General features: G+C 43.7%; 1 protein-coding gene across 1 annotated transcript in view; it reads right to left on the reverse strand.

The window, feature by feature from the left end:
* Window positions 1-288: 288 nt before the first annotated feature.
* The window catches only part of LOC138656929 (cytochrome P450 3A24-like), a 60,754-nt gene continuing 33,955 nt past the window's right edge, over window positions 289-27,087 (reverse strand). Inside the window, exons 10-13 of the mRNA XM_069744281.1 lie at window positions 26,856-27,016; window positions 19,702-19,928; window positions 3,523-3,685; window positions 289-885 (exon numbers count right to left, since the gene is read on the reverse strand). Of these exons, the coding sequence (XP_069600382.1) occupies window positions 790-885; window positions 3,523-3,685; window positions 19,702-19,928; window positions 26,856-27,016 (647 nt within the window). The 3' untranslated portion in view covers window positions 289-789. The remainder of the gene's footprint in view (window positions 886-3,522; window positions 3,686-19,701; window positions 19,929-26,855; window positions 27,017-27,087) is intronic.

The raw sequence follows: 27,087 nt of genomic DNA on the forward strand, positions 1-27,087 counted from the left end.
CGTCACGGATCGCTATCGTTATCGCTCTAAAGTCGCTAAATGTGACGGTACCCTTAGTCTTGCAAGGCTATCACCATGAGATGTATGAATAGAAGACCCCCGTGGATTTCACACTGGGTCAATATGGTAAATACTGCAGCTTCCTATGAGAGAGTGGTATATAAATATATCTCTCGAAACTCCCAGTTCATCACCATTCGCACTTAGCAGTATTTGATGTGTCACCATAAGATTAGATTGCTGGATTTCAGTCATCTGTCACTGAGAAGCAAATGTTTTACACATTCAGCACCTTGACTTTTTCTTTATTAGTTTCTTTAAGGTTTTTTTTTATATTGCATTATATGGTAGAAGATAATGTGTTTCCTGCCTCTGCCCAGTTTCCATTAGGATATTGAAAGTGTATAATACAGATTTACTATATATCCTGAAAATGTGGGTAAAATTGAATGTACGTGATCTTTACATCAGTTTTTATTTTATAATGCCCAACATTGCATTCTATTTTCTCTTGAGGTATGGGGCACTATTTCTGGACAGCGGTAATGAAACACATTCTCTTTAGTGCCATACATACACAGCCACGGGACGGCCCAGACACTGAAGACTGGGTCTGATATGTGTCAGCAAAGAAGACAAGGATGTAGAAGAAAGTTAGATTTGTCATACAATGTTACAGGCATCTCTATATATCATTTTTCTTTGATATTTGCAAAATGTACTTCTTCAACTCATTTGTACTCGAATTACTACAGATATCTTGGTCCCTTCAAAAGCGGTCTTAAGGGTCTAGTTTTCATCCTTTGGGGCTTGTCGAGGCACAAGGTTGAGTAGAACAGGTTTTGTTGTCTTCAGGTGTCCTCGGGTGTCAATATCCAGAGGGATCTGTAATATTAGATTTACCAGATTAAGACTTGACTAAACAGGCTCTAATTATTAATTCTTAGAGACGGTGCAAATTGTTTCATTGGTTCTGACCTGGCCCTTGGACCAGTAATCTACAGCCGTCAAACGCGAGCTCTGAAAACCATCTCTCACCTGATGGCATCCACAGCTCCTCTTTTGATTAGCCGGTTTGTTGTGAAGTCACATGTGCATCGTGCTGCAACAATGACATTATGCCAGGCCATTTATTTGTAAATAGAGAGGCGGATGTCATGAGTAAAGAGCATGTTCTCTGGGCTCTCATCAGAAGGCTTCAGTAAACCCACTTGGTCACTTGACCGAGTCCTGCGACTTGGTCCAATTAAAGTGCTAAATGTTAATGGCTCAATAATGGAGTTATGCAACTTTCTTATAAGCTTTGTGTTCTTATTCCTCTCCATCTACAAGATGTCAGTTTGTTGCCAGTGAGTGAGAACCCAAACAGTCATAATACTTTTCATAGGACTTTCTGTATTCACACTAGGAAATTGGTTGTCAGTAAAAACCCATCTGCAGAACGTATATTGCTGTCCTGAGTGTTTGCATCTATTAAAGGGAGCCTATCAGCAAGATTGTGCACAGTAACCTACAGACAGTGTCAGGTTGGTGCCGTTATACTGATTACATTGATACATTGGATGATGAAATCCATCTTGTGGTTGTTGTGTAATCTTTATTTTCAGTTTTGAGTTAATGATATGCTCGTGCTCCGGTGCGGACTGTGGGGGGGGGGGGGGTCTTCATGTGGTGCTCTGATTAGGTATTCACCAGTATGGCTTATAACAGGTCACTGATCCACTCAGTGTCCTGCCCCCTATTTTACATTGTGACTATCTAATATATAATTGCCTAGAATACTACTTCCTGCAATTTGTGCCAACTTCCGTGGCTTTGTCCGGAGCTAATGTCCGGAGCTAATGTCCGGAGCTAATGTCCGGAGATTAATTGCCTAGAATACTACTTCCTGCAATTTCTGCCAACTTCCGTGCCTTTGTCCGGAGCTCATGTCCGGAGCTAATGTGCGGAGATAATGTCCGGAGCTAATGTCCGGAGCTAATGTCCGGAGCTAATGTCTGGAGATAAGTGACGTCAACAGTGTCCAGTGTCTGATTGGTTGCCGCCTGCTGCGAGCGACCAATCAGAAACGTGCCGTACTGTGACACACTCCGCCCGCCATTTTGGTGTGATTTTTGAATTTTTACCTCACAGCAAGTTTCTACTGCGTGGAGGCGGGCCCAGTGACGTTGCTCTTCAAGCTCCTGCCGAATTTCGTCAAAAAAATGATAATACCATTTACCAAAACTATATATATTTAGTTGTGAAGTGGTTCAGTGACATTTTCACACCAATTTTGAACTTTTTTTTGGTGTTTTCTCCATATACTGCCTATTATTTTTGTTCTTTCTTACTATTATTTATTAATTGTATTATTCTTACATTTGAATAAATAAAGTATATATGGATTCTAGACTCCCGATTCTTTAGAATCGGGCTGCCATCTAGTTATATATAAATTGGAAAAAAAATCCCTTTCTGCAGGCAGGTGCCGGCGGCGGCGCCTTTACTGCAGCCTGATCACATGTATAATTGTAAGGGGTTACAAGGACTATGCTATGTTGCACTCCTAACCCCTTAAAACATATCTTTATTTGTAATGTGTGCTGCTATATGTGTTTGTGTTTATACATGTATCTTCTTGTTGCACAATGTATAGGGACAGTGCAGATAGTGTTAAAGCCACTATATGGGGGCACAGAGTCCACTAGGATGTACATAGTAGTAATCCATGACAGGAAAGAGTTAACTATAGGTGGGGTTTTGCTGGGGAGTAAGCGAACAGGACTTCCTGGATGTAGTCAGTCGGGGGCCTCACCCGTTGGTGCTCGGGTGGGCTATATGCCCTAGCTGCCTAACTTTCCCCGTAACGTTAAAGCTTATGCCCAGCCATCCAAGGGGATATATAGAAAAGAACAAGATATAGCAGAACCCACAGTAGAGAGCAAGAGAAGCAAGTAGAGGAAGATCGAATGTCACCGTAAAAGTGTACGGGCAGGTCACTCCAGAATGTGGTGTATAGCTACGTGAGGGGTATCTCTGATGTACGGCGCGAAGCGGGCAGATGAAAGCTTCACCGTAGTAACGCTTTACAGGAAGGATGCTGAGGGACCATCTAGGACACCCTGACCCGCAGAAACACTTAGTGATGTAAGGAACAGTGAAGGGAAAGATGAAGTAATGTGCCATCTTTACCGTGATGAATATGTTGGAAACTACTTGGAAGTGCTGTGTCCTGAAGTGAATAAATTTGTTCAGTTAAGAGCTGCCCTGGACTGTGTCTCTATACATTGGGATCTAGGATCAGCTTCAGGTCAGCGCAGCAAAGAAGACGCTGACAGCACCGTGAGTACTGATCGCACCCTGCAAGGAGAGAGGTACTGTTTTACTTTAGAGAGAGGCCAGAGTATGCGAAGCCCGAGATACACAGCCATGACTACAGCCTTGGCCTACCTTTACATAATGTGCAATTATTTATTATTTTTTATGGTACACATGACAGGTTAAGTAAGAATAAATCTTAAATATGTACTGTTTACTTACCGGAGTGTCTTTGCATGTTCGGAAAGAGAAGTTCTGCAGCAGCAGGGAGATGACTGATTTCATATTGATCATGGCAAATCTCATCCCTATGCAGTTCCGTGGTCCAGCTCCAAAGGGTAGGAAGATGTAGGGGTCTCGTGTCTCTCTGTTCTCTTTACTAAATCTGTGCATGAAAAAGACAAAAAGATATTACTCAAAACGTAAGTAAATTAATAGTATATAGCCAAGTAAAGGGAACCATAGGCAGCATGAATCAGATCCTGACTTTACAATTGTAGCCAGGTGTATTTGTCTCTGAAACGCTCCCATCTTTTTCCAGCACTGTTCTAGGCGATTGATAGGTTTCTCAATATACAAGTGATCTGTTAAAAACCTGCAGAAGCGATGGGAAAATCTGGCCAGGGGCTTTGCCAGACGAATCTTGTATTTAACCCTTGCATGACCTTTCGATTTATGCGCTTTCATTTTTTTCTTCCCTTATTGCAAGAGCCATAACTTTTTTATTTTTCTGTTAATTTAGCCATATGTGGGCTTGTTTTTTGCAGGACGAGTTGTACTTTTGAATAACACCATTGATTTTAGTATATTGGAAAACGGGAAAAATTGCAAAAAAAAAGTGCAATTCCACAATTGTTTTTTATTTACTATGTTCATTGTATGGTAAAACTGACCTGGCAATAAGATTACCCAGGTCAGTACAAGTACACAGATATTAACCCCTTAAGCCCCGAGGGTGGTTTGCACGTTAATGACCGGGCCAATTTTTACAATTCTGACCACTGTCCCTTTATGAGGTTATAACTCTGGAACACTTCAACGGATCTTGGCGATTCTGACAATGTTTTCTCGAGAGATATTGTACTTCATGTTAGTGGTAAAATTTATTCGATATAACTTGCATTTATTTGAGAAAAAATGGAAATTTGGTGAAAATTTTGAAAATTTTGCAATTTTCCAACTTTGAATTTTTATGCCCTTAAATCACAGAGATATGTCATGCAAAATACCTAATAAGTAACATTTCCCACATGTCTACTTTACATCAGCACAATTTTGGAACTACATTTTTTTTGTTAGGGAGTTATAAGGGTTAAAAGTTGACCAGCAATTTCTCATTTTTACAACACCATTTTTTTTTTAGGGACCACATCTAATTTGAAGTCATTTTGAGGGGTCTATATGATAGAAAATACCCCAAGTGTGACACCATTCTAAAAACTGCACCCCTCAAGGTGCTCAAAACCACATTCAAGAAGTTTATTAACCCTTCAGGTGTTTTACAGGAATTTTTGGAATGTTTAAATAAAAATGAACATTTAACTTTTTTTCACACAAAATTTATTTCAGCTCCAATTTGTTTTATTTTACCAAAGGTAACAGGAGAAAATAGACCCCAAAGTTGTTGTACAATTTGTCCTGAGTACGTTGATACCCCATATGTGGGGGTGAACCACTGTTTGGGCGCATGGCAGAGCTCGGAAGGAAAGGAGCGCCATTTGACTTTTCAATGCAAAATTGACTGGAATTGAGATGGAACGCCATGTTGTGTTTGTAGAGCCCCTGATGAGCCTAAACATTGAAACCCCCCACAAGTGACACCATTTTGGAAAGTAGACCCCTTAAGGAACTTATCTAGATGTGTGGTGAGCACTTTGACCCACCAAGTGCTTCATAGAAGTTTATAATGCAGAGCCTTAAAAATAAAAAATCATATTTTTTCACAAAAATTATCTTTTTGCCACCAATTTTTTATTTTCCCAAGGGTAAGAGAAGAAATTAGACCAAAAAAGTTGTTGTGCAATTTGTCCTGAGTACGCTGATACCCCATATGAGGGTGTAAACCATTGTTTGGGCGCATGGCAGAGCTCGGAAGGGAAGGAGCGCCATTTGACTTTTCAATGCAAAATTGACTGGAATTGAGATGGGACGCCATGTTGCGTTTGGAGAGCCCCTGATGTGCCTAAACATTGAAACCACCCACAAGTGACACCATTTTGGAAAGCAGACCCCCTAAGGAACTTATCTAGATGTGTTTTGAGAGCTTTGAACCCCCAAGTGTTTCACTACAGTTTATAACGCAGAGCCGTGAAAATAAAAATTCTTTTTTTTTCACAAAAATGATTTTTTAGTCCCCAGTTTTGTATTTTCACAAGGGTAACAGCATAAATTGGACCGCAAAAGTTGTTGTCCAATTTGTCCTGAGTATGCTGATACCCCATATGTGGGGGTGAACCACTGTTTGGGCGCATGGCAGAGCTCGGAAGGGAAGGAGCGCCACTTGGAATACAGACTTAGATGGATTGGTCTGCAGGCGTCACGTTGCATTTGCAGAGCCCCTGATGTACCCAAACAGTACAAACCTGTTGTGAATTCTGTGGCAGAGCTCCCTCCTGTGGTCACAAGTGGTACTTCGGCTGATTCTCTCTATGAGCTTCCGTTGGTGGAGGAAAGTGGTACTGCGGCTTCTGAGTTTCCTTCCTCAGGTGATGTGGTGAAGTCGTTAGGTGCTGCTCTATTTAACTCCACCTAGTGCTTTGATCCTGGCCTCCAGTCAATGTTCTAGTATTGGACTTGCTTCCTCCTGGATCGTTCCTGTGGCCTGCTGCTCTGCATAGCTAAGTTCCGCTTTTGTTATTTTTGTTTGCTGTTTTCTCTGTCCAGCTTGCTTATTTGGTTTTTTCTTGCTTGCTGGAAGCTCTGGGACGCAGAGGGTGTACCTCCGTGCCGTTAGTCGGTACGGAGGGTCTTTTTGCCCCCTTTGCGTGGTTGTTTGTAGGGTTTTGTGTTGACCGCAAAGTTACCTTTCCTATCCTCGCTCTGTTCAGAAAGTCGGGTCTCACTTTGCTAAATCTATTTCATCTCTACGTTTGTCTTTTCATCTTAACTCACAGTCATTATATGTGGGGGGCTGCCTTTTCCTTTGGGGTATTTCTCTGAGGCAAGGTAGGCTTATTTTCTATCTTCAGGCTAGCTAGTTTCTCAGGCTGTGCCGAGTTGCATAGGGAGCGTTAGGCGCAATCCACGGCTGCCTTTAGTGTGGTTGGAGAGGATTAGGGATTGCGGTCAGCAGAGTTCCCACGTCTCAGAGCTCGTTCTATTATTTTGGGTTATTGTCAGGTCACTGTATGTGCTCTGACTTCTATGTCCATTGTGGTACTGAATTACGTAATCATAACAGTACTGGAGGCCAAAAGTACTAATGATTCTCAATAGAGGGAAAAAAAGAAGTTCTGAGACCATTTTTTTTTCTCTGCACTGTGTTTTGCCTTTTTTTTCCCCTAGATATTTGGGTGGTTCAGGACACAGGTGTAGCGATGGACATTAAAGGTCTGTCTTCATGTGTGGATCAGCTCACGGCAAGAGTACAAAATATTCAAGACTTTGTGGTTCAGAATTCTATGTTAGAACCAAGAATTCCTATTCCTGATTTGTTTTTTGGAGATAGAACTAAATTTCTGAGTTTCAAAAATAATTGTAAACTATTTCTGGCTTTGAAACCTCGCTCCTCTGGTGACCCAGTTCAACAAGTTAGGATCATTATTTCTTTTTTACGAGGCGACCCTCAAGACTGGGCATTTTCTCTTGCGCCAGGAGATCCTGCATTATGTAATATTGATGCGTTTTTCCTGGCGCTCGGATTGCTGTACGATGAACGTAATTCAGTGGATCAGGCAGAGAAAAATTTGCTGGCTCTGTGTCAGGGTCAGGATGAGATAGAGGTATATTGTCAGAAATTTAGAAAGTGGTCCGTACTCACTCAATGGAATGAAGGTGCGCTCGCAGCTATTTTCAGAAAGGGTCTCTCTGAAGCCCTTAAGGATGTCATGGTGGGATTTCCTATGCCTGCTGGTCTGAATGAGTCTATGTCTTTGGCCATTCAGATCGGTCAACGCTTGCGTGAGCGTAAATCTGTGCACCATTTGGCGGTATTATTTGAGCATAAACCTGAGCCTATGCAGTGCGATAGGACTTTGACCAGAGTTGAACGGCAAGAACACAGACGTCAGAATGGGCTGTGTTTCTACTGTGGTGATTCCACTCATGCTATCTCTGATTGTCCTAAGCGCACTAAGCGGTTCGCTAGGTCTGCCACCATTGGTACGGTACAGTCAAAATTTCTTTTGTCCGTTACCTTGATCTGCTCTTTGTCATCTTATTCTGTCATGGCATTTGTGGATTCAGGCGCTGCCCTGAATTTGATGGACTTGGAGTATGCTAGGCGATGTGGGTTTTTCTTGGAGCCCTTGCAGTGTCCTATTCCATTGAGAGGAATTGAGAGGAATTGATGCTACGCCTTTGGCCAAGAATAAGCCTCAGTACTGGACCCAGCTGACCATGTGCATGGCTCCTGCACATCAGGAGGTTATTCTCTTTCTGGTGTTGCATAATCTGCATGATGTGGTCGTGTTGGGGTTGCCATGGCTACAAGTCCATAATCCAGTATTAGATTGGAAATCCATGTCTGTGTCCAGCTGGGGTTGTCAGGGGGTACATGGTGATGTCCCATTTCTGTCTATTTCGTCATCCACCCCTTCTGAGGTCCCAGAGTCTGATTACCGGGATGTATTTGATGAGCCCAATTCCGATACCCTACCTCCGCATAGGGATTGTGATTGTGCTATCGATTTGATTCCTGGTAGTAAATTCCCAAAAGGTCGACTGTTTAATTTATCTGTGCCTGAGCACGCCGCTATGCGTAGTTACGTGAAGGAGTCCTTGGAGAAGGGGCACATTCGCCCGTCATCGTCGCCATTAGGAGCGGGGTTCTTTTTTGTGGCCAAGAAGGATGGTTCGCTGAGACCTTGTATAGATTACCGCCTTCTAAATAAGATCACGGTTAAATTTCAGTACCCCTTGCCGCTGTTATCTGATTTGTTTGCTCGGATTAAGGGGGCTAGTTGGTTCACCAAGATAGATCTTCGTGGTGCGTATAATCTTGTGCGTATTAGGCGAGGCGATTAATGGAAAACTGCATTGAATACGCCCGACGGCCATTTTGAGTACCTAGTAATGCCATTCGGACTTACCAATGCTCCATCAGTGTTTCAGTCCTTTATGCATGACATCTTCCGAGAGTACCTGGATAAATTCCTGATTGTATACTTGGATGATATTTTGGTCTTCTCGGATGATTGGGAGTCTCATGTGAAGCAGGTCAGAACGGTGTTTCAGGTCCTGCGTGCTAATTCTTTGTTTGTGAAGGGATCAAAGTGTCTCTTTGGTGTTCAGAACATTTCATTTCTGGGGTTCATTTGTTCTCCTTCTACTATCGAGATGGACCCTGTTAAGGTCCAAGCCATCCATGATTGGACTCAGCCGACATCTCTGAAAAGTCTGCAAAAGTTCCTGGGCTTTGCTAATTTTTATCGTCGCTTCATCTGCAATTTTTCTAGTATTGCTAAATCATTGACCGATTTGACCAAGAAGGGTGCTGATGTGGTCAATTGGTCTTCTGCTGCTGTGGAAGCTTTTCAAGAGTTGAAGCGTCGTTTTTCTTCTGCCCCTGTGTTGTGTCAACCAGATGTTTCGCTTCCATTCCAGGTCGAGGTTGATGCTTCTGAGATTGGAGCGGGGGCTGTTTTGTCGCAGAGAAGTTCTGATTGCTCGGTGATGAAACCATGCGCCTTCTTTTCCAGGAAGTTTTCGCCTGCTGAGCGAAATTATGATGTTGGCAATCGAGAGTTGCTGGCCATGAAGTGGGCATTCGAGGAGTGGCGTCATTGGCTTGAAGGAGCTAAGCATCGCGTGGTGGTCTTGACTGATCATAAGAACTTGACTTATCTCGAGTCTGCCAAGCGGTTGAATCCTAGACAGGCTCGTTGGTCGCTGTTTTTTGCCCATTTTGACATTGTGGTTTCGTACTTTCCGGGCTCTAAAAATGTGAAGGCGGATGCCCTGTCTAGGAGTTTTGTGCCCGACTCTCTGGGCTTATCTGAGCCGGCGGTTATTCTCAAAGAGGGAGTAATTGTGTCTGCCATCTCCCCTGATTTGCGGCGGGTGCTGCAAAAATTTCAGGCTAATAAACCTGATCGTTGCCCAGCGGAGAAACTGTTTGTCCCTGATAGGTGGACGAATAAAGTTATCTCTGAGGTTCATTGTTCGGTGTTGGCTGGTCATCCTGGAATCTTTGGTACCAGAGAGTTAGTGGCTAGATCCTTTTGGTGGCCATCTCTGTCGCGGGATGTGCGTTCTTTTGTGCAGTCCTGTGGGATTTGTGCTCGGGCTAAGCCTTGCTGTTCTCGTGCCAGTGGGTTGCTTTTGCCCTTGCCGGTCCCGAAGAGGCCTTGGACACATATCTCTATGGATTTTATTTCAGATCTTCCCGTCTCTCAAAAGATGTCAGTCATTTGGGTGGTTTGTGATCGCTTCTCTAAGATGGTCCATTTGGTACCCTTGTCTAAATTACCTTCCTCCTCTGATTTGGTGCCATTGTTCTTCCAGCATGTGGTTCGTTTACATGGCATTCCAGAGAATATCGTTTCTGACAGAGGTTCCCAGTTTTTTTCGAGGTTTTGGCGAGCTTTTTGTGCTAGGATGGGCATTGACTTGTCTTTTTCCTCGGCTTTCCATCCTCAGACCAATGGCCAGACCGAACGAACCAATCAGACCTTGGAAACATATCTGAGATGCTTTGTTTCTGCTGATCAGGATGACTGGGTGTCCTTTTTGCCTTTGGCTGAGTTCGCCCTAAATAATCGGGCCAGCTCGGCTACCTTGGTTTCGCCGTTTTTCTGCAACTCTGGGTTCCATCCTCGTTTTTCTTCAGGGCAGGTTGAGTCTTCGGACTGTCCTGGTGTGGATACTGTGGTGGACAGGTTGCAGCAGATTTGGACTCATGTAGTGGACAATTTGACCTTGTCCCAGGAGAAGGCTCAACGTTTCGCTAATCGCAGACGCTGTGTGGGTCCCCGACTTCGTGTTGGGGATTTGGTTTGGTTGTCTTCTCGTCATATTCCTATGAAGGTTTCCTCTCCTAAGTTTAAACCTCGTTTCATTGGTCCGTATAGGATTTCTGAGGTTCTTAATCCTGTGTCTTTTCGTTTGACCCTTCCAGATTCTTTTTCCATCCATAACGTATTCAGGTCATTGTTGCGGAGATACAGTTAGGTCCATATATATTTGGACAGCGACAACATTCTTCTAATTTTGGTTATAGACATTACCACAATGAATTTTAAACAAAACAATTCAGATGCAGTTGAAGTTCAGACTTTCAGCTTTCATTTTAAGGGTATCCACATTAAAATTGGATGAAGGGTTTAGGAGTTTCAGCTCCTTAACATGTGCCACCCTGTTTTTAAAGGGACCAAAAGTAATTGGGCAGATTCAATAATTTTAAATAAATTGTTCATTTTTAGTACTTGGTTGAAAACCCTTTGTTGGCAATGACTGCCTGAAGTCTTGAACTCATGGACATCACCAGACGCTGTGTATCCTCCTTTTTGATGCTCTGCCAGGCCTTCACTGCGGTGGTTTTCAGTTGCTGCTTGTTTGTGGGCCTTTCTGTCTGAAGTTTAGTCTTTAACAAGTGAAATGTTGCTCAATTTGGTTGAGATCAGGTGACTGTTTTGGCCATTCAAGAATATTCCACTTCTTTGCTTTAATAAACTCCTGGGTTGCTTTGTCTTTATGTTTTGGGTCATTGTCCATCTGTAGTATGAAACGACGACCAATCAGTTTGGCTGCATTTGGCTGGATCTGAGCACACACTATGTCTCTGAATACCTCAGAATTCATTCGGCTGCTTCTGTCCTGTGTCACATCATTAATAAACACTAGTGCCCAGTGCCACTGGCAGCCATGCATGCCCAAGCCATCACACTGCCTCCGCCGTGTTTTACAGATGATGTGGTATGCTTTGGATCATGAGCTGTACCACGCCTTCGCCATACTTTTCTCTTTCCATCATTCTGGTAGAGGTTGATCTTGGTTTCATCTGTCCAAAGAATGTTCTTCCAGAACTGTGCTGGCTTTTTTAGATGTTTTTTAGCAAAGTCCCGTCTAGCCTTTTTATTCTTGATGCTTATGAGTGGCTTGCACCGTGCAGTGAACCCTCTGTATTTACTTTCATGCAGTCTTCTCTTTATGATAGATTTGGATATGGATACGCCGACCTCCTGGAGAGTGTTGATCACTTGGTTGGCTGTTGTGAAGGGGTTTCTCTTCATCATGGAGATTTTTCTGGGATCATCCACCACTGTTGTCTTCTGTGGGCGCCCAGGGCTTTTTGCATTGATGAGTTCACCAGTGCTTTCTTTCTTTCTCAGGATGTACCAAACTGTAGATTTTGCCACTCCTAATATTGTAGCAATTTCTCGGATGGGTTTTTTCTGTTTTTGCAGCTTAAGGATGGCTTGTTTCACCTGCATGGAGAGCTCCTTTGACCGAATGTTTACTTCACAGCAAAACCTTCCAAATGCAAGCACCATACCTCAAATCAACTCCAGGCCTTTTATCTGCTTAATTGAGAATGACATAACGAAGGGATTGCCCACACCTGTCCATGAAATAGCCTTGGAGTCAATTGTCCAATTACTTTTGGTCCCTTTAAAAACAGGGTGGCACACGTTAAGGAGCTGAAACTCCTAAACCCTCCTCCAATTTTAATGTGGATACCCTCAAATGAAAGCTGAAAGTCTGAACTTCAACTGCATCTGAATTGTTTAGTTTAACATTCATTGTGATAATATCTATTACCAAAATTAGAAAAATGTTGTCTTTGTCCAAATATATATGGACCTAACTGTACGTGGCACCTATGGTTCCATCTGTTGATCCTCCTGCTCCGGTTTTGGTGGAGGGGGAGTTGGAGTATATTATGGAGAAGATTTTGGATTCTCGTGTTTCAAGACGGAAACTCCAGTATCTGGTTAAGTGGAAGGGTTATGCTCAGGAAGATAATTCCTGGGTCTTTGCCGCTGATGTCCATGCTCCCGATCTTGTTCGTGCCTTTCATATGGCTCATCCTGGTCGTCCTGGGGGCTCTGGTGAGGGTTCGGTGACCCCTCCTCAAGGGGGGGGTACTGTTGTGAATTCTGTGTCAGAGCTCCCTCCTGTGGTCACAAGTGGTACTTCGGCTGATTCTCTCTATGAGCTTCTGTTGGTGGAGGAAAGTGGTACTGCGGCTTCTGAGTTTCCTTCCTCAGGTGATGTGGTGAAGTCGTTAGGTGCTGCTCTATTTAACTCCACCTAGTGCTTTGATCCTGGCCTCCAGTCAATGTTCTAGTATTGGACTTGCTTCCTCCTGGATCGTTCCTGTGGCCTGCTGCTCTGCATAGCTAAGTTCCGCTTTTGTTATTTTTGTTTGCTGTTTTCTCTGTCCAGCTTGCTTATTTGGTTTTTTCTTGCTTGCTGGAAGCTCTGGGACGCAGAGGGTGTACCTCCGTGCCGTTAGTCGGTACGGAGGGTCTTTTTGCCCCCTTTGCGTGGTTGTTTGTAGGGTTTTGTGTTGACCGCAAAGTTACCTTTCCTATCCTCGCTCTGTTCAGAAAGTCGGGCCTCACTTTGCTAAATCTATTTCATCTCTACGTTTGTCTTTTCATCTTAACTCACAGTCATTATATGTGGGGGGCTGCCTTTTCCTTTGGGGTATTTCTCTGAGGCAAGGTAGGCTTATTTTCTATCTTCAGGCTAGCTAGTTTCTCAGGCTGTGCCGAGTTGCATAGGGAGCGTTAGGCGCAATCCACGGCTGCCTTTAGTGTGGTTGGAGAGGATTAGGGATTGCGGTCAGCAGAGTTCCCACGTCTCAGAGCTCGTTCTATTATTTTGGGTTATTGTCAGGTCACTGTATGCGCTCTGACTTCTATGTCCATTGTGGTACTGAATTATGTAATCATAACACAAACCCCCCACAAGTGACCTTATATTGGAAACTAGACCTCCCAAGGAACTTATCTAGATGTGTTGTGAGAACTTTGAACCCCCAAGTGTTTCACTACAGTTTACAACGCAGAGCCGTGAAAATAAAAAAATCTTATTTTTCCCACAAAAATGATTTTTAGCCCCCCAAATTTTTATTTTCCCAAGGATAACAAGAGAACTTGGACCCCAAAAGTTGTTGTCCAATTTGTCCCGAGTACCCTGATACCCCATATGTTGGGGTAAACCCCTGTTTGGGCGCACCGGAGAGCTCGGAAGGGAAGGAGCACTGTTTTACTTTTTCAACGCAGAATTGGCTGGAATTGAGATCGGACGCCATGTCGCGTTTGGAGAGCCCCTGATGTGCCTGAACAGTGGAAACTCCCCAATTCTACCTGAAACCCTAATCCAACAACACCCCTAACCCTAATCCCAACGGTAACCCTAACCACACCCATAACCCTGACACACCCCTAATTCTAATCCCAACCCTAATCCCAACCGTAAATGTAATCCAAACCCTAACCCTAACTTTAGCCCCAACCCTAACCCTAACTTTAGCCCCAACCCTAACCCTAACTTTAGCCCCAACCCTAACCCTAACTTTAGCTCCAACCCTAGCCCCAACCCCAACCCTAGCCCTAACCCTAGCCCCAACCCTAACCCTAGCCCTAACCCTAGCCCCAACCCTAGCCCTAACCCTAACCCTAGCCCTAACCCTAGCCCTAGCCCCAACCCTAGCCCCAACCCTAGCCCTAACCCTAGCCCTAACCCTAACCCTAGCCCTAACCCTAACCCTAGCCCTAATGGGAAAATGGAAATAAATACATCTTTTTTAAATTTTATTATTTTTCCCTAACTAAGGGGATGATGAAGGGGGGTTTGATTTACTTTTATAGCGTTTTTTTATATCGGATTTTTATGATTGGCAGCTGTCACACACTAAAAGACGCTTTTTTATAGCAAAAAAGTTTTTGCGTCTCCACATTTTGAGACCTATAATTTTTCCATATTTTGGTCCACAGAGTCATCTGAGGTCTTGTTTTTTGCGGGACGAGTTGATGTTTTTATTGGTAACATTTTTGGGCACATGACAGTTTTTGATCACTTTTTAATCCGATTTTTGTGAGGCAGAATGACCAAAAACCAGCTATTCATGAATTTCTTTTGGGGGAGGCGTTTATACCGTTCCGCATTTGGTAAAATTGATAAAGCAGTTTTATTCGTCTGGTCAATACGATTACAGCGATATCTCATTTATATCATTTTTTTATGTTTTGGCGCTTTTATACGATAAAAACTATTTTATAGAAAAAATAATTATTTTGGCATCGCTTTATTCTGAGAACTATAACTTTTTAATTTTTTTGCTTATGATGCTTTGTGGCGGCTCGTTTTTTGCGGGACAAGATGACATTTTCAGCGGTACAATGGTTATTTATGTCCATCTTTTTGATCGCGTGTTATTCCACTTTTTGTTTGGCGGTATGATAGTAAAGCGTTGTTTTTTGGCTCGTTTTTTTTTACGGTGTTCACTGAAGGGGTTAACTAGTGGGACAGTTTTATAGGTTGGGTCGTTACGGACGCGGTGATACTAAATATGTGTACTTTTATTGTTTTGTTGGTTTTTTTTAGATAAAGAAATGTATTTATGGGAATATTATTTTTTTTAATTTATTTATTTAGTAATTTTTTCTTTTTTTACACATGTAGAAATTTTTTTTTAACTTTTTTACTTTGTCCCAGGGGGGGACATCACAGATCGCCAATCTTACAGTTTGCATAGCACTCTGTAAGATCGGCGATCTCTCTCACATTGCTGCAGGTTTACCAGCACCTGCAGTCGACCTGGAAGTACTCCCTGCAGGACCCGGATGCAGCCCCGCGGCCATTTTGGATCCGGGGACAGCAGGGAGAAGACGCTCGGTACAAGGTGAGCACATCACCTTGTACCGATCGTCTCAGGGAAGCCCACAGGGAGCCCCCTCCCTGCGCGATGCTTTCCTGTACCGCGATCATGTTGACCGCATAGTGCCGGATGTCAGCTGCGATAGTCAGTTGACACCCGGCCGCGATCTGTGGGAATTAAGGCCCACCCCACCTCGACGGGATAGTACGTCATATGGGATTAAGGGGTTAAACATGTATAGTTTTTTTTTATTCAAGTGGTGAAAAAAAAATCTGAAATTTGTAAGAACATTTTTTTTTTGCTTATGTCGCCATTTTCCAAGATCCGTAGAGTTTTCATTTTTCCGGATATTGGGTTCTGTGAGGGCTTATTTCTGGCTCCTGAGCTGATGTTTTTATTGATATAATTTTGGAGCCGATACAATGTTTTGATCGCCACTTATTTAATTTTTTGCAATGTTGCTGGTGCCAAAAATATGTAATTTTAGCAGTTTTTTTTCTTGTTACGCCGTTTACCAATTGGATTCATTTCTTTTATATTTTGATAGATCAGACATTTCTGAACTTAGCGATACCAAATATGTGCATATATTAATTCTTTTACTTTCAATGAGGCAAAAGAGGGGTTATTTTGGCTATCTCATACATAAATTTGACTTACAACTATTTAGCATATGATTACTTATTCAGATTCTTGTCATGTCATTGCATTGTTACTGTTTTGCTCCTGGTGGTGCAATATTCTTTTTCTTCATATATATTACAAATTACAACCTGTTATCACATTCCCTAATAGCTCAGTGTGTTATTAGGTTGATTCCCAAGTGAAAGGTCACTGGTTTGAATCGAGGAGCAGCTATGAAGAAGATTTCCCAAGAAAAGAGAAACCGCATCGATAGCAGTATCTTGGCCAAGAAAATTGCTAAACTGCATCATGTGAGTTGAAAGAATAAGAAATGAAGTCCAGCCATCAATTCAAAAGCTAAGATGTGGACGTCCAGGAAAAATATAAGAGTCAACAAGTCGGCTCATCTCAAGGTCTATCAGTTCAGACACAACAAACACGTCAGTGGAGGTGGCTTGTATGCTTCATAATAGTGAGATCACAGACGTCCACGCAAGCACTGTGCTATGCATTTTATACAAGTCTTAATAGTAGCTCGAACAAAGGTGAAGAAGCCTCGAGTTCAATATTGTCATGTTAAGTGGTGGCTCGAGTTTGCAAAAAAGTACCAAAATTGAACAGAAGAAGAAGATTTGGAGTGATGAGATGAAAGTCGATAGATTAGGCTCTGATGAGTGCAAATGAATCTGGAAGCAACAAGGGAAAAATTGGCAAAAAAATTCATAAATTGAAGAAACAGCCAAGTTCGTGGAGGAAGCCTGACGATATCGGGTTGTTTCACAGGCAAAGGCATTGAATACTTGACCAGGATCGATGGTGGTCTCAATGCTGAGCCACATGTGAGAATCCTACAAAACGAGTTACTTCGTACACTTGAGTACTATGAGCATGAAAAGGATGACATAGTGTTTCTGCAGCAGGACAACGACCTGAATCAAATGTTGAGATTGGTGAAGAAATGGTTCAATGACAATGAAGTAGTGGCGCTCGACTGGCCCGCACAATCCTCATACCTCAGCCCAGTTGAATACTTGTGGGTAGAGTTGAAGAAATTAACTACTTACCCAGCCAGTATGCACCAACTTTGGGAATGTGCAGAACAGACCTGGGATCAGATTTCAGTCAAGTCATTTTTAAATCTGATTGAAAGCATGCCCAGAAGGATTCAGGCAGTGTTGAAAGCCAAAGGAAGATTTGCAAATTACTTACAAAATAATAAAAATTTTAATTTTGATTTTAAGGAGCAAAACAGTAACAATGCAGTGACATGACAAGCATCTGCATAACTAATCATAAATTAAAACTAAATAGTTGCAAGTCAAATTTATGCATGAGATAGCCAAGATGATTGTCTATAAAATGATGGCAGTCTCACGTTCAAAGCAGTAATGGACGGTGAGATATGGAGCCTGAAAGTCAAAAGTTCAAAACATTGCTACCGTTTTCCTCATCAGTCAGTGTATATTATAAAAATTGTATTCCCCTTTCCAAAAAATTATTTGTTTATGTCAGACATTTTTTTTATGGATGCAGAGTTAGAAACAAAACAGTTTGGACTTGTGGTGGTTTTCTTTTGTTTATTTTTCATTTTGTCAAATTTATTAATTTTTTTTAAATTATTTTTTTTTCTCCATTTATTTCACACATTGTGCCTCCCATAAGTTCATACAGACTTTTGGGAGGCATTTTAATAATTAAACACATTTTTTGCATTGCTGATTTCACCTGTAATGGGGTTGGTATGTTAGCCCCAATAACAGTATAAATCCAGGCTAATACTTGAAAATCAGATCTGATCTGGGTATGCTAGGACCAAATAGCTTTGGCTCCCTCTCGGCACTTGCTTGGTCCATAGGAGGAAGTGTAAGCACTTCCTATACTGTATACAGGTTTGTTCAGTGCTGTGTATATGTAACAAGAAGCCATGACATATCTGGAGAACTCTTGCAGGTAGTGCCATTGATGGGGAGAAGCGGCCATCTGATGGCCAGCCGAAATCAAGCGGAACCAAAGTATGCTGGAAGGTTTTCAGGGGGAGTGACCTCATGGGCTGGACTGGATCATCAGGTGAGCCACAGGAAAGACTTCCCTGGGTACCTAACTACGAGGAGATTTGACGCCAGGGAAGGAAGCGGGACAGACTTGATCCAGTGACAGCATTGACACCAACGTGACAGGTCTCAGTGGGGAGTCTGCGCCAGGAACGGTGCAAGTGAGCAGGGCCGTCATTTCCAGCTATCACCAACGGTACTGGGGTCAGCTGGATTTAGTAGTACAGGTCGAAGTTGCTGGGTGGAGGGTTCAACGGGCTTTAATAGACTACGTCAGGAAGAGACTTGCGGCCTAGCGGGAAAATCCAGTGGCCCCTGCTAGAGTCAGAGCTTTGAGTGAGAACTCACGTGGTGACTCTCAATACTGGGGTCGCCACCTTGGTGAAAAGGACATTAACGTTAAGTAGTGAAAGACTTTCTTGTTTATTCTAAACCAGTTGTTGTTCTTTCTACTGTTAAATTGCATAGCTGCTTACACTAATTGTTTCAAAGTTACCGTTGCACACAAATAGCATTATATCAACCCCTGGCTGTTTTTGCCTCATGATCTGTGCTCGTTGCATCCAGATACCAGCATTCCATATATAGCGATCAGGAAGCAGAGTTGATGAAACTCATCTCTGGCTTCTGTTTGGGGAGTCCAGCTGTGTCTCATAGCCGACTCCTCAATCCTCATCTGCTTACTCTGCAACGACGGTATAAAACATCATTGTAGAGTTAGTTACAGACCGATCGGACATTTAAAGTCTATGGACTGTCTGGAAGTAGTTATAAAAATGTTTTCAAAGGGTCATAATAATGGGTAATTTTACAAATTTAAAATTAAATGTACACAACTATAAATTTGTACTGAAACTAAACAAACTTTAATTTTTTTTTCAAATATTAAGATGAGGTTTTTTCATACAAAGGACATATGTGAAACTATATGTAAAGGCGCATATACTGTATACTTCTACATTTTCTTTTTTTTTCAAATCTGTTTATTGAATTTTTACATTTCCAATACAAAGTAAACAATTCCAATTCAAACAAGACAATGGAAATAACAGTAACCCAGATCCCACTCCCTCCCAAACTTCTACATTTTCTATAAAAAAAAATTGTAAACCTTCTCAAGAGTATTATCAGAACAACTTGTTAATGAATAAAGTAATGCAAACACTTAAGGGGAACCTGTCAATCCCCCCTCCCCCCGGGCATTTTTAAGTAAAAGAGCCACCTTCTGCAGCACTAAGACTGCATTCTGTGAAGGTGGCTCTTATGTTTGTGCTCCCTAATAATGCTGAAATATTAAGTTTTATAAATTGTGCGCCATACCTGTAGCCTGTCACATTTTTTCCCCTGGAGTCAGCCCCCTCCCAGCTGTCAATCATCCACTCAGTGCGCCGGGCGCCGCCTCCTCTGCTTGTATTCACGTAAACGGCGCCTGCGCTGTGCTCTCATTTTTCTGGCATGCACCGTGCGCGCTGCCCTGCAAGTCATATCAGCTGATCTAGTGATCCCGCCCTGGACAGAATACAGGTATGGCGCGCAATTTATAAAACTAAATATATCAGCGTTATTAAGGAGCACAAACATAAGAGCCACCTTCACAGAATGCAGCCATATTGCTGCAGAAGGTGGCTCTTGCACTTAAAAATGCCCTGGGGGGTGACAGGTTCCCATTAATGTGATTGAGATTTTCTCTTTATACTCATTATTTTTTTCCAATAAATGCCCCCACATATATGATACCTTTCAGGTCGGAATTCCTCTGGATCAGGCCAAAACTCAGGGTCACGGTGCAGCACAAAGACCGGGATAACAGTCACAACGCCCTTTGGGATAGTCACTCCATTGATCTCAGTGGTGGTCTTACAGACACGCTCGAGTCTCAGAGATGAGGGATAGAGTCGTAACGTTTCATCAAGCACCATATCAAGGTACTCCATCTGCTTCAGAGCTTCGTATGTCGGAGGAGCCTGAAGACAATGGATTAATTGGTGGTTTATTACTTTTTAATCTCAGACCATTATAAATTTCACCATAAATAACATCATTATGAAGTTGTTTAAAATGAAATTCACACTGATAATAGCCAATAATTTGTGGAGAGCTTTCTGTTAATGGCAGCATTAGGGCTGTAATGTGGAGATTTCATAAAATGAATGGCAAATCTGCATACCTAAGCATTCCATATCGGACGATTTCAATAAAACCAGCTAAATATCACATTTGTATAGGGGATTCCTTATTGTTTCCCGATGGCAGGTTGCAACGCGCTAGTTCATTTTTTTTATTATGGAGATAAACCATCAAATGAGGAGTCTATCTTGGGCTTACTCCATTCTTCCGACATACTCTGTCAAGTCCAGCTTCATTAGTCCAACAGCTATCTAATGTACTGTATAAGTTCAGCCTTACAGCTTAAAACAGGTGCTGGACTTCTCTGTCACTGTAGTGCCAGCATCCTTGCACACTTTCTCCCTCCCCCGGCAGGGATGCAGACTTACTGCTACGGCCCCTGTCTCACGCCTCCTCCTGCTGCCCGGGGTTTGCGAACGGCTCACAGATCCTTGGGCGCTGAGCTTAGAGAGCATGCGCGCACCATCCTATAGTGTCCCCAGACAATGGCTGGGAGTTACTTATTGTTTAGGGCACCTCCATCTGTTGAGAGGTGCCTGAGCAACATATATACTCTGCTTGTTGCATGCTTGCTAGTTCTCAGGTCCTCTGTTCTAATATTGTCTTCCAGTACCTGCCTGTGTCAGCCTATGTTCACCTGCATACCAGCCGTATCAGCCTGCACTTGCTTTGCTCACCTGTATACTAGCCGTACCAGCCTGCATCTGCTGTGCTCACCTGTGTACCATGCTGCACCTGCCATGCTCACCTGTATACCAGCCGAACCAGCCTGCACCTGCCATGCTCACCTGTTTACCAGCCATAGCAGCCTGCACCTGCCATTCTCATATATATACCAGCCTGCAACTGCCAGGGCATGTCTGTATACCAGCCCTACCAGTCTGCACCTGCCAGTGCCTGCCTGTTTACCAGCTGTTCCCGCCAGCACTTGCGGTTCTTGTGTGCCTGCCTGTACCAGCTGAACTCTCCTTCCGGACCGTTCTAGATTTCTTTCGCCTTGGGGGTCAGCTGCTGTGCATTCATGGTCTGTCCTAGTGTAGCACCTGGTGTCCACCTGAGCCAAGTCTAACCCCACAATCAGGGGCTCTAGTGAAGTGTCAGATGTTCACCTAATTATGCTCCTCCAGGCTCTCCTCAGATCACAGCACATTGGATCCACCACTCTCATTACAGTTTGCTCAGGTCATTGTCATGGTCAGGTGGACTCCACTGGCTCTAAATCTTCCTCTATCTCTGACCTGTACAAGAAAGACCAGCAGGACAATATCTTCTCTTATCTGAGGACAGTGACCATCTGCTTGGACATGCTAACATCTCTGGCTACATCTGCTCCTGTCAAAGTTGCGGCAACATCAACCGTGACTCACCAGCTTCCCAGTCATGTTCCTTGTTCTGGACTCAATCTGTTGGCTCCACCGCACTATGATGGTAATCCTGCCCTATGCTGAGGGTTCATTAACCAATGCACTCAGCATTTTGAGCTCTTGGCACATCAGTTCACTTCAGATTAGCCCAAAGTGGCACTCATCATGTCTCACCTTGTTGGAGAAGCTCTAGCGTGACTCAATCCCCTATGATGGGAGAGAGGGGATCCTCTAGTTTCCAGCCTCCAGTTGTTTCTTGAGGCCTTCCACAAGTTATTTAATGAGCCTGGCTGCATCTCCTCCTCCGCATCCTCCCTCCTCAGATTGCACAGGGAAACCTCACAGTGGGCTAGTACGCGATCCGATTTCGTACCTTGTCCTCCGAGGTCGCCTGTAACAATGAGGTGCTAGTGGCCGCCTTCTGGGAGGGCCTTTCTAGGAGAATAAAGGATGAGCTGGTAGGTCGTGATATACCCTCCTCGCTAAATGACCTGGTGTCCCTGACAACTCATATCGACATCAGGTTTCAGAAACTCTCCAAAGAGGTGACCCATGAGAGAGAAGACCTGTGCACTTGGCTCTTACCATTCAAACTCCGATCAAGCTGCAGACCTCTGTTTTGGCACCCTCCTCTGGGTCCATGTAATTCGACTGGATGAAGCTGGCTAAGCATCGTCGGGAGGTCCATCATGGCAAGGGAAGATGCTTCTATTGTGGCAGTCCCGAATATTTAACCTGTTTCTGCCCTAAAAAATGGGAAACTCCAGAACCTAGTATCTGTTGGAGAGGCTAGCCTGGGTGAGGACCACTCCTCTCCTACGCTGACTCTGTCAGCATCCGTTTTCTGTGGCAACATCCATTTTGTCTAATCGGCCTATCTGGACTCTGGTTCCGCAGGAATTTTCATTTAACAGGCCGCTGTGAAGCAGTATCAAATCCCGATCCAACATCTACAGAGTCTGTTGGTGGTATACTTGATGGATGGGAAACCTCTATCTGAGGCCATTCATTTTAGTTTCTGAGCCTGTGGAACATCAGGGTGGAATGTTACTCTCGGGAGAAAATCTCTCTTTATGTACTGTCTGGTCTGTCCCATTCCCTGCTCTTGGGTCTACCATAGCTATGAAAACACAAGCCTTTCTTAGATTGGAGATATGCAGAAGTACTCCGTTTGGGCCAGGTCTGTCACGAGAAGTCGACATTTGTCCTGCCAGACCTCTGGCCGCTCCATCAAATTTAACTGGCCTGCCTCCCGCTTATTGGACTTTCATGGATGCCTTCGATAAAAATGAGGTGGAGACACTACCACCACAAAGGTCAGAATCGGATACACCAGGAGGACGAATGGAAACCTGCCTTTAATACAATTATGAATATCGTGTAATGCTGTTTTGGTTCTGTAATGCGCCCGCAGTCTTGCAAGAACTGGTGAGCGATATCTTTCAAGACCTTCTCTACTTGTATGTGGTTTACCTGGACAATATGTTAGTGTTCTATCCCGATTTGCCCACACACAGGAGGGATGTTCACCAGGTTCTGCAGAGACTGAGGAAGAATCGTTTGTTAGAAGTTAGAAAAATGTGTCTTCCAAAAAAACTCTCTTCCATTCCTTGGGTATATCATCTCTGAGACAAGATGGACCCAATAAGGTATCCGCTGTTTTGAAATGGCCTCGATCTGACGGTCTGAAGGTTCCTCAAATTTAATAATTACTATTGCCAATTCATTCCGCATTTCTTCTCTTGGACCACTCCAATCTCTGCCCTGACTTGAAAGGGTGCCAAAACCAGAGTTAGACTCCGGAGGTTAAAAGTGCCTTTATGTCCTTAAAGCAGGCCTTTGCATCCGCTTCTGTGCTGCACCGACCGGACAATAATAAGCAGATATTTTTCTCTTCCTCCAATGCCGTAGCCGTCCTCACCTAGAAGTCTCCTTCCGGCCACATGGTGATCTGCGATTTCTTCTCTAAAGCCTCCTCTGCTCCAGAATACAACTACTCAATGAGCAATTGGGAACTGTTGGTGATAAAACTGGCTCTGGAGAAGTGACACTTTCTACTTGATGGAGCAGATCATCCTGTAATTATCTATACAGACCACAAGAACTTGGCCTACCTGCAGTCTGCACAGAGTCCAAATCCTGTGAAACCAGGTGGTCTTTGTTCTTCGCCCTCTTTGATTTTGTCTTACACTTGCGGCCAGCAGACAAGAACATGAAAGCGGAGGTGCTTTCTTGGTCTTTTCTGTCTTCTGACCAGGAGGAGGAGCCTCAGAGCATCTTTGAACCATCCAAGATGCTTACTGTCGCTCGACTGGACTTGTCTCGGATCCCACCCTGAAAAATCTTTATCACCCAACCATACAGGAAGCGGGTGCTTTACTGGGGTAACTGTTGTGAATTCTGTTGTCAAGCTCCCTCCTGTGGTCATGAATGGTACTTCGGCTGGTTCTGTCCATGGGCTTCCTCTGGTAGTTGTGAGTGGGGCTGCGGCTTCTGAGGTTCCTTCCACAGGTGACGAGGTTAATTCGTTAGCTGGCTGCTCTATTTAACTCCATCTAGATCATTGCTCCATGCCACCTGTCAATGTTCCAGTATTGGTCTGTTCACTCCTGGATCGTTCTTGTGACCTGTCTTCCCAGCAGAAGCTAAGTTCCTGCTTGTTTTTTTTTAGTTTGCTATTTTTCTGTCCAGCTTGCTATTTTGATTTTTGTCTTGCTTGCTGGAAGCTCTGGGACGCAGAGGGAGCGCCTCCGCACCGTGAGTCGGTGCGGAGGGTCTTTTGCGCCCTCTGCGTGGTCTTTTTGTAGTTTTTTGTGCTGACCGCAAAGTTACCTTTCCTATCCTCAGTCTGTTCAGTAAGTCGGGCCTCACTTTGCTAAATCTATTTCATCTCTGTTAGTATTTTCATCTTTACTCACAGTCATTATATGTGGGGGGCTGCCTTTTCCTTTGGGGAATTTCTCTGAGGCAAGGTAGGCTTTATTTTTCTATCTTCAGGGCTAGCTAGTTCCTTAGGCTGTGTCGAGTTGCATAGGGAGCGTTAGGAGCAATCCACGGCTATTTCTAGTGTGTGTGATAGGATTAGGGATTGCGGTCAGCAGAGTTCCCACGTCTCAGAGCTCGTCCAATATTATTTGTAACTATCAGGTCATGCTGTGTGCTCTTAACCACCAGGTCCATTATTGTCCTTACCACCAGGTCATAACAGGTAACTCATCCAAACTGGTTGGTCATGCCGGATAGGAGGAAACAGCTCTTCTCACTTCTTGCACTATTGGTGGCCATAAAGTATATTGCGGATTTAGATTAAGACTCTGAAACAGATTCCGACCAGCCAGTTACTTTCCTTGCCTGTACCATCTGCTCCTTGGCAGTATATTGCAATGGACTTAGCATTGATCTTCCAGTATCATCCAGAAGTAGCAGCATCTGGGTAGTTGTGGATTGCATCTTTAAAATGGCCCATTTTACTCAGCTCTCTGGTCTCCCGTCTACTCCTGTGCATGCCGAGAAGTTCATTCAACATACTTTTCACCTCCATATTGTCTCTGATAGAGGAATCCAGTATACATCTTGCTTCTGGAAGGCTACCTGCAAACTACTGAACTTTAAAACTCTCTTCAGCATTTTGTTAATGCTCACCACAGTGATTGGGCCAAATTCCTGCCTTGGGATGAATTCTCACACAATAACCATGTGAATGAATCTTCAACTAACTCCCCATTTTTCGTGATGTACTGTCATCACCCCAATGTTCCATTTCCTGTGTCTGCTATCACTGACATTCCTGCTGCTGGAACTTTCCTAAAGGGCTTCTCTAAGATCTGGGGGGACACCAAGAACTCTTTAATGAAATCTTGTAAACTGATGAAGAAACCCAGACAAGAAACGCCTGGACCCACCTCTTTTGTCAAAATATGCCCGTCTCAAGTTACCCTCGTATAAACTGGATCCTCGCTTCATCTGTCTGTTCGAGGTTCTCAAACAGATTAATGCTGTAGCTTACAAACTGAAACTCCCAGCCTCTCTGCGAATCCTCAATTCATTTCACATGACTCTCCTCAAGCCTGTTGTCTTTAGTTCCTTCTTCAAGGACTCAGGTTACCACTCCTGCTCCTGTCAGCACTGAAGATGTGTTCAAGGTAGAGAATATCCTAGCCACTAAGAGTGTAAAAAGAAAATCCTTTTTTATTGTTGATTGGAAGGTGTTCGGTCCAGAGTAGAGGACGCCCAGGGAGAACATCAATGCCCTCTCCTCCTGGAGAGATTTCCAGGGACATGGACTTACTGCTGCGATCCCCTTCCTACTCCTCCTGCTACCTGGGCTCTGTGCACAGCTCACAGATCCACAGGCACCGTGCTTAGGAAACTTGCGCGATCCTGCTCTCTTAAAGGAACAGAGCATGCCGTCCTAAAGTGTCCCCAGTCACTGGATGGGAGTCACTTATTTTTTAAGGCACCTCCACCTGTTTGGAGGTGCCTGAGCAAAGTGTTTACACTGCTTATTGCATGCTTGCTAGTTCTCAAGTCCCCTGTTCTAAGTTTTTCTACCTGCACCAGCCAGTGCCTGCCTGTATACCAGCCGTATCAGCCTGTGCCTGCTTGTTTAGCAGCCATTCCCGCCAGCACCTGAGGTTTCTATGATCCTTCTGTACCTGCCTGCACCTGTTGAGCTCTCCTTCTGGGCTGATCCTGATTTCTGCCCCTTGAGGGTCAGCTGACGTGCATCTGTGGTCTGTCCTAGTGTAGCACCTGGTGTCCATCTGGAGGCAAGTCTAACCTCACCATCAGGGGCTCTGGTGAAGAGTCAGTGTTCACCTAGTTATGCCCCTCCAGGTTCTCCTCGGACCATGGCACAGTGATTCCACCACTCACATTACACACTATATGAAAATGTGTACTGTAATTACAGTTCTGATACTTTAAATGTATCTGTCATGAGAGTTTTGCTACCTCATCTGAGTGCAGCACTTGTGACACAATCAGAGTTTTTAGATGTGGCAGACCTCAGAAAACTGTCCCCAATCACAACACAGCTTTATGTGTACATTGTCTATTGACAGTGAACTGCTGCTAATCAGAGGAGGTGGCGTGGTCAGACCAGAGCTCGCTGCCTTGTAGTCCAGGCAGTGGTAATCTCCTGGTGGCGAAACATTCATTGTATGGAAACGACATCACACAGTATAATAAATGACACATCCCTGAAATCTGTGTGTTTCAGCCCCTACGCCATGCTGCCCTCAGATTTCATAGCAAAAATCTGCTGGCAGATTCTCTTTAACTCTCAATTTATCTATTTAGATTTTCTATTTAAGGCTTAAGCTTCTCATACACCAAAAGACATTGAACATTATGTATAATACTGCACCATTTAATGTCATTATTCCATAGCACTGTTACCTTATTGGGGAGAAAGGTGTCAATTTCCTCCTGAAGTTTGGTTTGCACATCTGGATGAGTTGCCAAATTGTAAGCCAGAAACATGAGTGTAGTGCTGGTGGTCTCATAACCAGCCATAATGAAGATAAGCCCCTGAGCCATAATTTCAGTGTCTGTCAATTCTATTAAATAAATACAATATAAAGTTTGATACAATCATTTTGCATATGAGTGGGCGAACAGTCATCAAAGA

Source organism: Ranitomeya imitator, chromosome 1, assembly GCF_032444005.1.
Source record: "Ranitomeya imitator isolate aRanImi1 chromosome 1, aRanImi1.pri, whole genome shotgun sequence".
NCBI classification, from domain to species: domain Eukaryota; kingdom Metazoa; phylum Chordata; class Amphibia; order Anura; family Dendrobatidae; genus Ranitomeya; species Ranitomeya imitator.